The sequence below is a fragment of the Lepidothrix coronata genome, unplaced genomic scaffold (assembly GCF_001604755.1).
Source record: "Lepidothrix coronata isolate B3197 unplaced genomic scaffold, Lepidothrix_coronata-1.0 Scaffold105, whole genome shotgun sequence".
NCBI classification, from domain to species: Eukaryota; Metazoa; Chordata; class Aves; order Passeriformes; family Pipridae; genus Lepidothrix; species Lepidothrix coronata.
In genome coordinates this window covers 2,867,977-2,881,489 of record NW_016690285.1, presented here as the reverse complement: position 1 = coordinate 2,881,489, position 13,513 = coordinate 2,867,977, and the positions used below count along the sequence as shown (strand labels likewise).

Sequence of the window (13,513 nt, the reverse complement as noted above, 5' to 3'; positions counted from 1 at the left end):
TCCTTTGAGTTTACTAAAATTTGGAGAGTAAGAAAATAACAATACATGTTTTAGTGTAGTTGAAGCAGCTCATTCATCTCAATTTCTCTAGAGGCGAGTTCAAATTTGAAGGGCAAAAGAAGGATAACTCTCCAAATGCAAAGCATGGCATTGGCAACTCCTGTTTAAGGACTAAAAGTGAGGTACCAACAAATACCTACAGCTCCATAAGGAACAGAGTCTGGCAGGGGCCTGAGGGTCATCAGGGAATGTGTCTGTGCTGGTGCTGTAGGGCATATTGCCCCTACTGTGAAAGGGGGAGCAGGACAATGGTAAAGTTCTGGAGTTTCTGGTGTGAACCTCCACCTTTTTCCTTTGGAAGAAGGGTGTAATTCTCAAGTTTTCTTGCTCCTTCCAGTAACAAGATTGGGAGTGAGATGTTGCTTTTAATGGAAAGGGTTATAGGAAAGATTTCTTCTGCCATACACAGATGTGAGAGAACATTTCTTCTTGGCAAAGAAAATGGGGGAGAAAAAAAGAGTACCAGGACTATATAAAGCACACTAGAGAAAATCTGCAGTCTAGACATCTAAAAGGTTAGCCAAGTTGTTCAAAAAAACAACCAACCAACTAAAACCCACTCAAAAGCAAATCAAAAAATATAACTACCTAAACCCCTCTTCCCCCAAAAACCCAAACAAAAAACTCCGAAAAAGAGAATACATTCAAATGAAAAATCATTCTGCACTGAGGTGTTTTGCACATCGGGTGGATATAGAAATCGTCAGGGTGGTTTTCAACACAAACACCAACAGAGACATTTCAAGCTGCCCTTGCCCAGCGTTTCCCTCTGTGTGCTGGCAGGGTGCAATTCCGACGGGTGCTGCTGGAGAAGCGGCTGCTGGAGAGAAAGGAGCAGGTCCTGCTCCAGGCCCGGGAAGAGGAGGAGAGAGAGAAGCGCCTGGAAATGCTCCGACAGCAGGTGGGTCGGCCCGGGCTGCAGTGATCTCACACACAGGGGTACAAACACTGTCAGAGCACTGAGAGATAAAAGGAACGATCTTTCCAAAGCAAATAAATGAATGAGTTAAAACGCACTCCTGGTCTGACTAACAGCAATTCTGTTGTGTTATAAATCCTGCGTGCTCTGTGGCTCTGACAACAGGTACATTATGACATTAAATTGCACTGTAGAAGCTTTTGGTATCTAAAAGGAGAAAGAGAGGGGTTTTTCTAGGTTGGATGTCATTTCTCTTCCTTGATTTTTATTTTTTTTATTTTAATAATCTTAAGTCTTCCCTGAGTCTTAGGCGAGATTTATAAGTAATTTTGATTGTTTTTAAATTCTGGAAGCTTACACTTCTTGGATGACTTTTCTTCAGAGATATTTAACTCCGTGAAGCTTTTGCACATTATTTCTTAAGGGACATTCCAGAAAATGCATGCTAATGCTTGCTAATGTCATAGTAAATGTAGTGCTAGTAAATGTAGTCGTTTTTTTCTACTGCTGACTTTTGAAGGAGTAATTTTACTTTCATTTACATTTTTCTATCTAATCTCCTTGTTTTTTCCTCAGAAGATTAGTAGGAAAAACCTAGAGTTCACATTCTGTACACTATAGGAGCCAAAGGAAAATAGGGAGGGGGAAAAGGTGCTCTTCAAACCCCTTTTTTTCATTTGTGATAATTTAAACAGCGTTGAAGCAGCAGCTTTTTCCCCAGGACTACCCTTGGTTAAAAATCTGATGTTTGGTGCAGCCTTGACCTGCCCTTCAGTGGACCATCCCAGTGCATCCTGTGAAACCCTTCCTTAATCCCTCAGGGGGTGTTGGTGGCCTCACAAGTGCTTTCACTTGGTAGTAGGGTGTGCAAAGTCAGGAGGAAAATAAAATATCACAGAGGCCAAATACTCTGAGCCACCTTCTGTGGGAGAGCTGAGCAGAACGAGAATAGACAAACCTCAGGGATCCTTGGTATCCTTTCGGTAGTTTTTTAAACTGTTGAACTTGAGCACATTTCCAGTCAGTATTGCCTTATTTTTAAAAATCTGATTCAATTACATATTTTGCAGTGTTATTTTAGGTTATCAAAGTATTTTTAATAATAACTCTCTTACATCTTTTCCAAGTTCCTGGTTGAGTTTTATTATCATTTGCATCAGGTTTTACATGAGGCTGGTTGGGAGTCATGATCTGTTGAGCTCTGCCCACTGACTCAATTCTCTTGCCAGAGTAGAAAACACTTCTAGAACAGCCTTTGCCCAGAATGGGGAAGTTCCCACTTTGTTACACTTTTCTAACCAACATTTATTCTCTGTTTCACACTAATGAAATGAATTCATAAAGTATGTGCCTTTTTTGTATGTGGGGGAAAAAGGTTTTTTAGTAAAGTCATCCAGCCAACCTGTAGATTTTGGCAGGCTGTAAATACAAAGATGACATTTCATTAAAGAGATAGGCAAAAAAATTATCATACAAAATTTAAGCTGTTTTTTCCTGTTTTTAGTCATTCATATAGGGTTCTGACTTTAATTATTTTGCTCATGCATCTTTCTGTATTTTTCCAAAGTAGTATTAGCCTGTATCTAAATGTTTTAACACAAAGAAAGTAAGCAATGAAAGAAGATTGATTCTGGCACAATACAGTGTCTGAGAGTCTTTGATACTGATCTAGCTCCAGGAAATTACACAGTTAAAGCAGATGCACTTCACAAAAAACCCAGAGTTATGTTATTTGGGGCATATCACTCAATGTTGTTGCCCATGACTCTGTAAAAATTGGGAACTACCAACCTGAAAGTTTGGACTTCCTGGAATTGTGAGTATTGCAGAATTGTGAGGTTCTGGGTCTTTGTGGTGACTGTCTTGGGACGCTGGAGCTCGTGTCAGGCTCTGCTGGAGAGCCCAGGGTGCTGTTGCTTCTCTCACGTCCCTGTTGGGCCCAGGCTGGGACCCTACACACTGTTACAGTGCAAAGGCAGTGAATGATCATGTTCTCAAAGGGTGTGTTACTGATAAAAGCCTGTTCTCACCTTGGCTCTACACAGAGTGAATGTTATTTTCGCGTCCTGTGTTTCAGGTTGCTGTTGTTGCAAAATCAGACCCAGCCAGAGCAGTGGCTGATACGGTGGCATCGAGGGCCCGGATGGGCATCGGAGCCAACGAGGAGTTTGAGCTGCAGCAGCCTCTGTTCAGGCTGCACACCTACAGTGAGGAGCAGGTAAGTGGCTGTGATCCTGTGTGAGCTATTGTGGGCACAGATGTCTTAACAGTGTATCCTAAATAGCAACACGGGCAGTGGAATACAGACTATGATGTGGGTAAGATAAAAACATCAGGAGTGACAGGTGGGGCAATGTCTCCAGAAAGAGGCTTACAAATTTTGTCAACTAACCTTCTGACAAATTTCAGAAGTAATTTCCCTGGGATTAATTGTCATTCTGACAAATGGAAGTGGCACTGCCATGTAAGCACAAGGCAACAGTGTGAGAAAAGTCATAAAGGCGTTTGAAGCACTTGGATTCCATAGGAACAACCAGGAAGGGACTGGATTGTATGCTACACTCAGGGCTGTTGCACAGGGAACATAAGGAAAGGCAGCAGCTCCTCAGGGAGCAGCTGGATTAAAAGTCACTTGGTTCCTCACCTACACTCTCAGTTTTGCTGAGGAAAGGCAACCAGGGCTCATTGGTTTGTGATCATATTGTGTGATTGTGATTATGAATATTCAAAAGGATAATATCAGGATATGGACAGTGAGATAAGGCTTGCTCACTGTAAAGCTTCTCTGTTTTGAAGGTTTTATTTTATGACCATAATTTTCTGACTGTCTTCTGAAAGCTTTTTAAACATATACATCCACAGATACCCTGTAAGATGCACTGGTGTATGGGGAAGGTGGTGCTTGGTTTCTGTTGATCATCGCTGTGGTTTATTTTACCAGGTCATTTCTGACCCCAGACTCCGTGTCGAGCTCGCTCTCCGAGAAGCTGGACTGCATAAAACACTTTATGCAAGAGAGATTTTGCCAAAAATTCCTCCACCAAAGCTTCCAAGAAGAGACATGGAATCTACAGCTTTTGAAGTGTAGACCACCTCTTGTCTCAGGAGCAGAGGAGCTTCAGGGGTGCAGACCTTTAATAAATTCCCTGTGGTTGTGTCATAGAACTGCTCGGTTCCCTGTGTGTGCAGCCATTCAAACCCTGCTGAGCCTTTCTGCCAGTGCCTGCTGCAGGTTTGGGGAGCTGGGGGTGGGCTGGTGAAGTGTCAGTGTCCATGTCCCTTTTAACTGGGAGCTGGGACACCTGTACATGAGGACTCCTACACACAGCACAGGCCAGTCTGATGTGCAGCACCTGGAGCAGGAACTCTTGGGTTTCAATTGGCAGCAGAAATCCAAAATAGCTTTGCACTGCAGTTACTTTAGATTATATTACATTACATGAATAAATCCCACAGTTTTCATTCCAAGTTTCTTGAGAATTTGATCTTTTAATTATAAAATCTTCATTACCATGCATGTTTCTAATATTCTTTGATTATTATAAGAAGAAACTTAAACCTTTGTCTATATTTAGAAGCCAATTTGCTGCATCATATTTACTGCAAGCCAGTCATGCAATTTCATATTGCAGATTAGTCTTTCAGTATAAATTATAAATTAGAATTAGAGCTGGGATCTTTATTTTGGAGCTGACATTACTGAATATGATTCTATTAACTGAAAGGGAAATTGATGTTATTTCCTTTTGTAATTGATTATGTTTTCAAGCCTTACATAAAGATAGCATAAAATGATTGTAAACAAGTTACAAATTAGCACTTTGACCAGAAATTTCTAAAGATGATGAATATCAGAAAGATCTGAACATCCCCACTTGTGTCTCTGGGCAATTATGGGAACTTCATTAATGTGGTGCTGTAATGCCTTACAGGTGTCAGTGTGTCACATCCGAGTTCTGCAGAGACAGGTGTGTCCAGTTTTCACCCCTCAGACTGAGAACTCTGCTGGCAAAGCCCTCCCAGCCTGAGCGCGGCCTCGGCCCCGAGCAGGGCACTCAGGGCACAGCGTTGGGACCTGCTGGAGACCCCAAGGTGGGTGCCAGAGGGGGGCAGCTGGTGTGACAGACCCCCACGAGTGAGCACAGGGCCGGGCCAGGAGCAGCATCACCCCGGGATGGCAGCTGAGGTATTTAGTGGGGAAATGCTGCAGAGCCTGCCCTGAGCCGTGGGAGCTGCGTTGTCTGGGCTCAGCTTCTGTGAGTTTGGGCTAAAATTACAACTCTGTGTATTTGTGCTTTTTATTTTGGTATCTCCTTTGGGCTAACTTGTTATTTTTAAAACGCACTTGACCAGCCTCACAACTGGCTGGATGTTCCTGTGGGGAGACCAGCAGTGCTTTGCTGTGAGGAACAGACTGGCTGCAGGACAATTCCCAGAAAGGGATCATCCCAAACCTATGGCAGTTGATTATTTTTTTTCCTTGCCTTTAAAAGCAGATCTAAAAGATAATTTCAGTGGTGCAAAATCTTTTGAGATCCAAGTCCAGTATTCCTTTTCCTTGAGAGGTTTTAAATTACTTTCACAAAGAGCTTGAAGGTACATTGCTGTTAGTATGGGAGTTTCTGAAGTAGACTTTGAACTTGGCAGAACTGAGTTGGAATAGTAGGTTGGATTGCATGGTAAGTGACTGGAGGAATGTGTTTCTATTCTGGGAAGACACTGGCTCCTGTCCTGGGATTTCTTCTCTGTCATATTAATGTTAGAGCCTAAAAACAGCCATCTTGGAATGGAAACCAGGAACCAGTCTCCTTTTCTTGTATAAAGTGGAATTTGCTTTTTCATGGCACCAGTTTTCATGATATCAGAGAATACCAAAATGGTCTGGGTTGAAAGGGACCTTAAAACCCATTCAGTTCCACCCACCCTTCCACGAGGCCGGGCTGATCCAAGCCCCATCCAGCCTGGCCTTGAACACTTTCTGTAAATTATCCTGCAAGTTCCCTGTAAGTATCCTGTAAGTTACTGTTCCAAATTAATTTGGAAGCAAGCTTGTTAGTGAACCTTAAGAACTGAAAGTGTTTTTGTGGGAATTCTTCAGGCTATAGGGGACCCTCTGCGAACAACCCCTCCACTCCACCCAGGTGCAGTTCAGTCTCTTCCAGCTTGTGGAGACACTTGCAGATGATTTGCTGGATGTAACAGATGCAGTTATGTGAAATCAGGTCAAGGTTATGTCAGCACTACGTGCTCCTCATCCCACTACCTCACAAGGGTCTCTGTGCCCAAACCTGCCCACCCTATGACAGGGGTCAAGCTGCTCCTGCTCAGCCAGAGACGGCCTCTCATGCTTAAACTCTGGCACCTGCCAGTTTGTCACATCTTTAAATACTGTAGGAATGAAAGTCTGAACAGCCTCTGTAACAGCAGTAACAATAATGGTTACAAGTACTGATTAATTTTGGATGTCATTTACTTAGGCTGTGGCTTTATGCCCAAAGCAAAGGGATCTCCTTCCTACAGGATCACTGTGGACAGGAGTGACCTTAACAGGACAGTCCTTTACGGTGAGTGGAGCTGGGAGTGAGGAACCTGCAGCTCAGTAACACAACCTGCAGCTCAGTAACACAGCCTTGTTTTCTGTGCAAATTTTGGCTAGAGCTGCTGTCCTCGAGTGTGCATGTGTGTCAGAGCCATTCTAGCTGTGTTGGAGCTTGGAGCTGTCCTTGGGTGTGCATATGTGTCATTCCAGCTGTGTTGGAGGTTGGAGCTGTCCTTGGACATGCACGTGTGTCGGAGCCATTGCAGCCGAGCTGGAGGCCTGCAGCGCCTGCACAGCAGTGTCCGTAGGGTGTGGCTGCTCCCCTCGGCTGTGGAGGGCTCTCTGCCGTGGGAGTGTGGCGTGGCCGAGTTTCTTTGCCGTTTCCCAGAGCAGGGGCCGTGCTGTGGCAGGCTGTGCCTGTGCCGCGGTCAGTGCACGGTGTGACTCTGCCGTGCCCGTGCCGCGGTCAGTGCTGGGGTCAGTGCTGGGATCGGCCCGCGGGGCCCAGGCCCAGCCGCTGGCGGATGAAGGCGGCAATCAGGCGCTGGGGCCGCTGCTGGTACTCCCACAGCACCTCGTGGGATGCCCGGATCTGGTCCCCCTCCAGCCGGTCCAGGAGCGCCACGCAGACAACGGCAGCTGTGGAACGTGTGGAGGGATGGATGGATGGATGGAGCACTGTCACCTCACACCTGACCCTGCATTTCACCCCCAGCATAGAGCAGGGTCCTGCCTCCCCGGGGCTCATGGCGAAGGGGCCAATGTGGCAGGACCCCGGGGAGCTGCTGGCCACGGCTCTGCTCTGCATCCACCCTCCGCTCACCCGGGCTCTGCTCCAGCAAACCCTGGGGGTGCCTGCACCAGCATGGCCAGGATGTGTTTGTAGGGCCAGGAGAAGTGGGGGGGGATTAAGGTTTGGTTTGTCCAATGTGTTCTCAGGCCTTGGGTTTTATTGAGCTACAAAGTTTGTTTTAGTGTCCTTTTCTAGTTCAAATTGTTAGGAATGTGTGTTTGGCCTTCTGGCACCAAACAGAACCCTTAGAGGGGGGTTAAGTGGGATGCAGGGAGGAGATAGAATTGGCAGGACTCACCTTTGAGACCACACAGCCCACACAGGGCAGCGAATGCTGTGGACTCCATTTCAATGTTCCTTACACCAGCGTCATAAGCTCTTCTCAAGTACTCCAACTTTTTTTCACTGGAAAAGGAGCACAGTGCACCATCTAATCTCCCCTGACCTGGGAAGGAAGCAGAGAAGTGTCACTGTTGGGCCTGGGCAGGGTCACAGGCACAGGGCATAGGTGCAAACAGAAAGTCCAACAGTGCCCATGTTCTGTTGGAGGCCCACGAAGTTTTCCTTTGAGTAGCTGTTAACTCCTATTCCCCTGGATGCTGAAGCCAGCACGACACATCTCTGTGCAGGGGGGAGAATGATGCAGGTTTCACCACAGGTAAAGGGCCAAGTCAGCCCACAGGTGTGAAGTGCAGGGGATATTGTGCTCTGTGGGGACAAGCCATCCCCACTCCTGAGGTCCGTGGTGCACCTCAGCTGTGAAGGTAAATGCTTACCTGCAGCTGGGCTAACCTGGGACAGCACTTCAGTTTACTGCTTTTCCTACTTTAATAATCTCAAATGGCTTTTTGTTTAAATAAAACATGGCCTTGAGCAATACACAGATGGCTGCATCTGCAAGCAGATCTAAGGATTTATAAATAGCGCTCAGATTATTAATTCTTCATTTATTACATTTCATCTACTCTGCAACCAGCATTTAGTTTTGCAGAGGAAAGGGTTCTAGAGTAACCAAAGTTTGTTTATGTAAATCTGACAGGCAGCCTGACATTTTCCTAGAGTTGGTAGTTCTGAAGTGACAATCTTGCTGTAGGTAACAGTGCAGTGGCAAACTCAGCAAGGTGCCAACAGAGGTACTGTGTGTTCTGAGGGTGCCCCTGCTCTGCCTGGGCCCTCACACATCAGGCGGGTCCGTTCCTGCCACCCTCCTGGGGCCTGGGGACAGTGGATAGTTCTGTCCAGGTAAGAGTGCAAAGACTTGGTGTTACGTTTGGGGCAGGAAGGACAGACCGAGGTGGTTTTACCTTCGTAGAAGTCATAGGTGCACATGGTATGGCCGATGAGTGTGGGAAAGTCTGCAATCTCCCTGCTGCAGGCAAGCAGCTCCTCTGCCAGGTCCTTGTCCAGCTCGGTGCTCCGCACCACCACCTCCCCCAGCACCACCTGCTCAAAGCGCGGCTGGAACGAGGAGTCCACGGCCGTGTCCGTGATCACAACAGAGCCGGCCTCGATCCCTGGGCACAGGGAAACTGAGGCTAAGCCAGAGCTCGGAACACCTGTGACCTGCTGCCAAACTCCACCATGACAGGAAAATATCAATACAGCTGTGTGGGACTGTGGGGCTGTTCTTTTTGGTGGGTAAAGCAGATGTCAGAGAATAATCGAAATTCATGCAGTAGCACAGATGTACAAGTAAAATGTACAGAATCAGCACAAGATGAGTGATTGCGAGAGTGTGCTGAGGGACAGGGTTTTAACTGCTGCTGGCTTGCAGAGATCATGTCCCTCCACCAGCTTGTGCAGGCATGAGCTGCAACACTCCTCTGGCCAGAGATCACAGATTTATTTGGGTTAGAAAAGCCATATAAGATCATGAGGTACAACTGTTCCCCAGCACTGCCAAGGCCACCTCTAACCCATGTCCCTAAGTGCCACATCCACGTGGCTTTTAAATCCCTCCAAAGATGGGGACTCCACCACTGCCCTGGGCAGCTGTGCTAGGGCTAGACAGCCCTTTGGAGAATGAAATTTTTCCCTAATATCCGACTTAAACCTCCCTGGCACAAATTGAGGCCACCTCCTTTTGTCCTGTCCCTTGTTCTCTGGGAGCACAGCCTGACCTCCCCCCTGGCTGCACCCTCCTGCCAGGGAGTTGGAGACAGTGAGAGGGTCAGCCCCAAGCCTCCTTTTCTCTTTGGCTCCCTCAGCCACTCCTGGTGCTCCAGCCCCTTCTCCAGCTCCATTCCCTTCTCTGGACACACTCCAGCCCCTCAATATCTTTCCTGTCTTGAGGGCCCAGAACTGATCCCAGGATTGGAGGTGCCTCAGCAGTGCCAGCACAAGGGAACGGTCACTGCCCTGGTCCTATTGCCACACCAGTGCTGGCACAAGCCAGGATACCACGGATATTTGGAGACCTGACAAAATGCTAAAGCTCAGAACCGCGTGACCTATTGCTGGAATTTTTTTTTTGATAAAGCTGTTTTGCTCTGAAGGAAGGCCACGAATCGCTTACCTAAGCCTCCCGAAGTACCGATGCGGATAATAGTGACGTCCCGGCATTTTGCATGGTGCAGCAGTTTGATCAGCTCATGAAGCATGATGGAAATGGAAGGGATGCCCATCCCATGCTGTTGGAAGGAGAGAAAAGAGAAATGTCAGTGCCTGTGAGGCTGCGGCAGGGGACAGGTACGTGACCGCCACAAACTCAGGGTTACGCTGTGGCCTTTTCCCCTGGTGATTACAACAGCGATTTTTTTGAGGGGGAAGAGACATCTCAGGGTCTTTGTAGCCTGTCCAGGTGAAGTGTCTAACCAACCCTGTTCTCCTCCCCTTGATGATTTAAAGGCTCTCCTCATCAGTAGAGAAGGTGTTCATCCCTGGGGACCCCGTGCAGGTGCACAAACGGTGCCTCTCCTTCAAGACAGGTCTCCACAAACATGTCCTAACAGCTGAATGCTCCAAGACCTTCCCCTTGCACTGCTGTCCTTATGCCATGTGCTGGCTCACACTCTGTCATGTCTTGCTTGTGCTCTGGGAGTGGTGAATTTCAGTGAGGACGACCAGAGCCTCCACTTCTCCAGGTGCCTTCCAGCCTGTCCTCGCCCCACACCAGAGCGTCTCCGCCACATTGCTGGGCACCAAGGATGACAGGAGGGTTCGTGTCCCTCAGTAAGGACAGGTTTCAGGGTCAGGCATTTGCTGCGTGCCTTGCAGGCCACCTGTCCTGCTTCCTGCCCTGCCCTTCCATCCTCTGCCCTGGTGTCCCTCTGTCCCCAGCACTTGCCTGGCTGCCAGCTCCCCACTGCTGGCACTGGCCAGTTTCCATCCTCCACGGAGAGTGCTGCCCTGTTCCCATCTCTGCTGCTGCTCCTCAGGGCTGGCAGATGTTCTGCAGGTCTGGAGCTGCTTCTGCCCAGCCCTCCCTCACTTGGTCATCTCTTTTCTGCTCTGTTGCTAGACTGATGTCCTTTCCTCAGCTTAACCTTTAAGAACAAAAGGTGTTTGGTGCCATGGGGTTTGCTTTTTCCCCTGGAAAATGCCACACATTTTGTAGGTTTTGCTATCATGTTCAAAAACCTGAAGGAAGCACACATGGAAGCTCCATTAATTAACTTACGCAGCCAGTATTTGTGTTGTTTTATCTCCTTTCTGTTGGCTGTGAGACCAGTGCTCTGTTCTCCTTGTATCATGTTTTAAATATGAAACCTTTTTGCGTGTTGTTATTCTGGAACATCAGCCTGGGTTATTTGCCAATGCCTAAAAAATTTATTTTCATTGTAAATATTCAGAGCAGGAATCTGTGTTCCTGCCCCTGTATGTTTGAGCTCAGTTGTGTTCCTAAGCAACTTGCAGAAATGTGATGTTGGCAGCTGCTCCACACGATCATCCTGGGGCAGCCGGAGCTCTGTCCTGTGTCCCCTTGCAGGGACGGGCCGAGGGCTCTGCCCTGGCCAAAGATGGTGCTGGTGCACAGCCTTGAGCTCAGCAAGGGTTTGCTTCTGGCTGTGTCACCGCTGCTGCCAGGCTGAGGAACAGCGAATCTCGTGGGGATTCTTCCCTTTGGATCTGACCAGATTGATTCCCTCAGGCTTTTCCCTTGGTCAGGATTGGTTTGGTTTTGTCAGAGGGACCAAACGTGAGTGCTGTCGTGTGAGTGACTCCATCTCCTGTGAGTCACATTTCAGACTAATCTTGTGCCTAAAGAAATGACAGCAGGACTCTCCCAAACACAGCCTGTGTTTGCTTTTCCCTTTGTGCAGTGCCAAAAATCCTGCTCTGAAAGAGTAACTAATAATAAAGCAGGATTTTATTTTAGAGCTTGTGTCAATGTAATGCTCCCAGCAACGTCATGGTTCATGGATGGTGGGAAGTGGTCTTTGCCTCTCAAACTGCCAGACCCAAGCTGAGCAGAATGTGTGTGTCTGTTAATACGGCACTTTCCAAACGGAGCCTGCAGGGTGCCGAGGAATGTGATTCAAACAGAAGCAGCTTTGCCATGGCTGAGAGGTTGCACTGGTGGTAATGGCTGAACACTGAAAAGGGGGAAAAAATCTGCCAGTGAGCCTTGGGGGAGGCGGAGGCGTGGGAGAGACAGGTCCTGTCCCCAGGACCCTGCTGTCCGGCTGCCGTGAGCCCCGCGGTGCGACCCCGAGGGGAGCGGCCCCGAACTCACGCTGATGGAGAGCACGGGCCCCGCCCGGTACATGGCGTAGCGGTCCGACCCCGCGCAGATGTCCGGCAGCTCCTCCCCGGCGCCCGCCAGGCCCAGCTCCCGCCGCATGAACTGCGCGAACGCCCTCATCCTGTTGGGGCTGCCGCCCACGCAGACAAACTGGAAATAAAATAGCAATATGTTGCTACTTCTGAGCTAAAATGGGTAGGAAGAGTCAGGCTGAATGTGGCCGTGGTGGCTGCGCCAGACGCGTCTCCCCGGAGAAAGCAGCGGGATGCTGCTCCCCGCCAGCAGTCAAGGGACATCGGAACAACTGAGGGTCCCAAAACCAGGGATTAACACGAAACCCAGGCTGTCACTCCATCAGGGTGGTGACTATGCTGGGTCCAGGCAGCCGTAGAGCTGCATGAACTTGGGTATCCGTCCCAGGCAAGAAAATCTCAAATAACTCAGCAAATTTAGGCTGTTACTGTCCCCACTGACAGCATAGCAAACTCAGAGGTTGGAGGAGCTTCTCGCTGAATTTATTCTATGGACAGTGCCGACTGCAATGACTGAGCACTGCTGATGGCACAGAGACCGTAAAGTCAGGGAGGAAAAAGGACAAATTTTACATATTAAAGGAAAAAACGGTCCTTGAAGGTAGGAGAGGGTTGAGCATTTGGCTTCAAGGGCTGCAAGGCTGCTGATCCTGCTGCCAGGGTGCAGGACAGCAGGAGCCCACGGGAGCAGGGCTGTGCTGAGACTGTGCCAGGCTGCTCCAGCCCTGGACACTGCAGCTCTTCCCCTGCACCGCTGGAGAAAGGCTCCGGGTTGAAATGGAAGTGGATGCCATCGTGACAGGCTTTTGACAGCAAGTCTCAGACAAAAATAATACATCCTCCTCCCCTTGTCTCCAGTAGATGATGATCAAATGCTTTGGACAAATGCCTCCTCCGTCTGTCCTCCAATGTGGGGCCAATATAAAATCAGGTTTTATGGAGCTTCTAAAAGGGTAATTTTCTGTTGGGATTTCTGCCCAAAACAAGCAAAGACAAACAACCTCCCTGCCCAGGCTGCCCTGGGTGGTTGAGTCCCCTTGTTGAGCAGCCAGCCTCTGTCCTGGAAGGAACATCGGCAGCGGTGGGGCCCCAGCATGGGTCAGCAGGGCCATGGGACATGGGACTGGAGAGCCTGTGGAGGGGGGAAACTGCTGCCTCACTTTTGCACCTGCTCTTTACCTTTATGTCCCCAAACATTGCTGGCAGGTTGTGTGTCTTCGTTCCCAAGTCCAAGTGGTACAGGATGTCCTCCTCCATCGAGTCCAAGTGTGGGTTTTTAACATGGACAAACCCACCCCTGTGGGGAGACAGGGAGGAGATGGGTTGGGGTGCTGGGTAGTGCCCACAGGGATGGGAATGGGCAGGACAGGGCAGCCTGGGGAACCTGTGAGGGTACACACAGCCCTGATGTCATGGGGATGGGACAGAGAAAAGCCACCTCTGTGTGGCATCTGGGGCAGCTGCCTTTCTGCTTCAGGCAGCCTCT

At 48.7% G+C, this 13,513-nt stretch overlaps 3 protein-coding genes across 12 annotated transcripts in view; 2 read left to right on the top strand and 1 right to left on the bottom strand.

The window, feature by feature from the left end:
* Positions 1 to 5,024, top strand: part of CCDC148 (coiled-coil domain containing 148) — a 52,335-nt gene extending 47,311 nt beyond the window's left edge. For 6 of the 7 annotated variants that reach the window (XM_017823767.1, XM_017823766.1, XM_017823761.1 and 3 more), the window contains 3 exons: positions 844 to 961; positions 3,057 to 3,197; positions 3,921 to 4,229. In XM_017823767.1, coding sequence (XP_017679256.1) covers positions 844 to 961; positions 3,057 to 3,197; positions 3,921 to 4,067 — 406 coding nt within the window. In that variant the 3' untranslated portion in view covers positions 4,068 to 4,229. Of the gene's footprint in view, positions 1 to 843; positions 962 to 3,056; positions 3,198 to 3,920; positions 4,230 to 4,911 lie in introns of those variants that run through there. The other variant, XM_017823763.1, reaches the window with a different exon arrangement.
* UPP2 (uridine phosphorylase 2) overlaps positions 4,644 to 13,513 on the bottom strand; it is a 20,811-nt gene continuing 11,941 nt past the window's right edge. The window contains exons 2-7 of one of the 4 annotated variants that reach the window (XM_017823774.1): positions 13,207 to 13,324; positions 11,987 to 12,145; positions 9,827 to 9,941; positions 8,616 to 8,885; positions 7,610 to 7,756; positions 4,644 to 7,157 (exon numbers count right to left, since the gene is read on the bottom strand). In XM_017823774.1, coding sequence (XP_017679263.1) covers positions 6,997 to 7,157; positions 7,610 to 7,756; positions 8,616 to 8,885; positions 9,827 to 9,941; positions 11,987 to 12,145; positions 13,207 to 13,324 — 970 coding nt within the window. In that variant the 3' untranslated portion in view covers positions 4,644 to 6,996. The other 3 variants (XM_017823776.1, XM_017823777.1, XM_017823778.1) reach the window with 3 other exon arrangements.
* ACVR1 (activin A receptor type 1) overlaps positions 9,981 to 13,513 on the top strand; it is a 69,606-nt gene continuing 66,073 nt past the window's right edge. The window contains exon 1 of the mRNA XM_017823773.1: positions 9,981 to 9,999. The gene's annotated coding sequence lies outside the window, so the exon portion shown is untranslated. The remainder of the gene's footprint in view (positions 10,000 to 13,513) is intronic.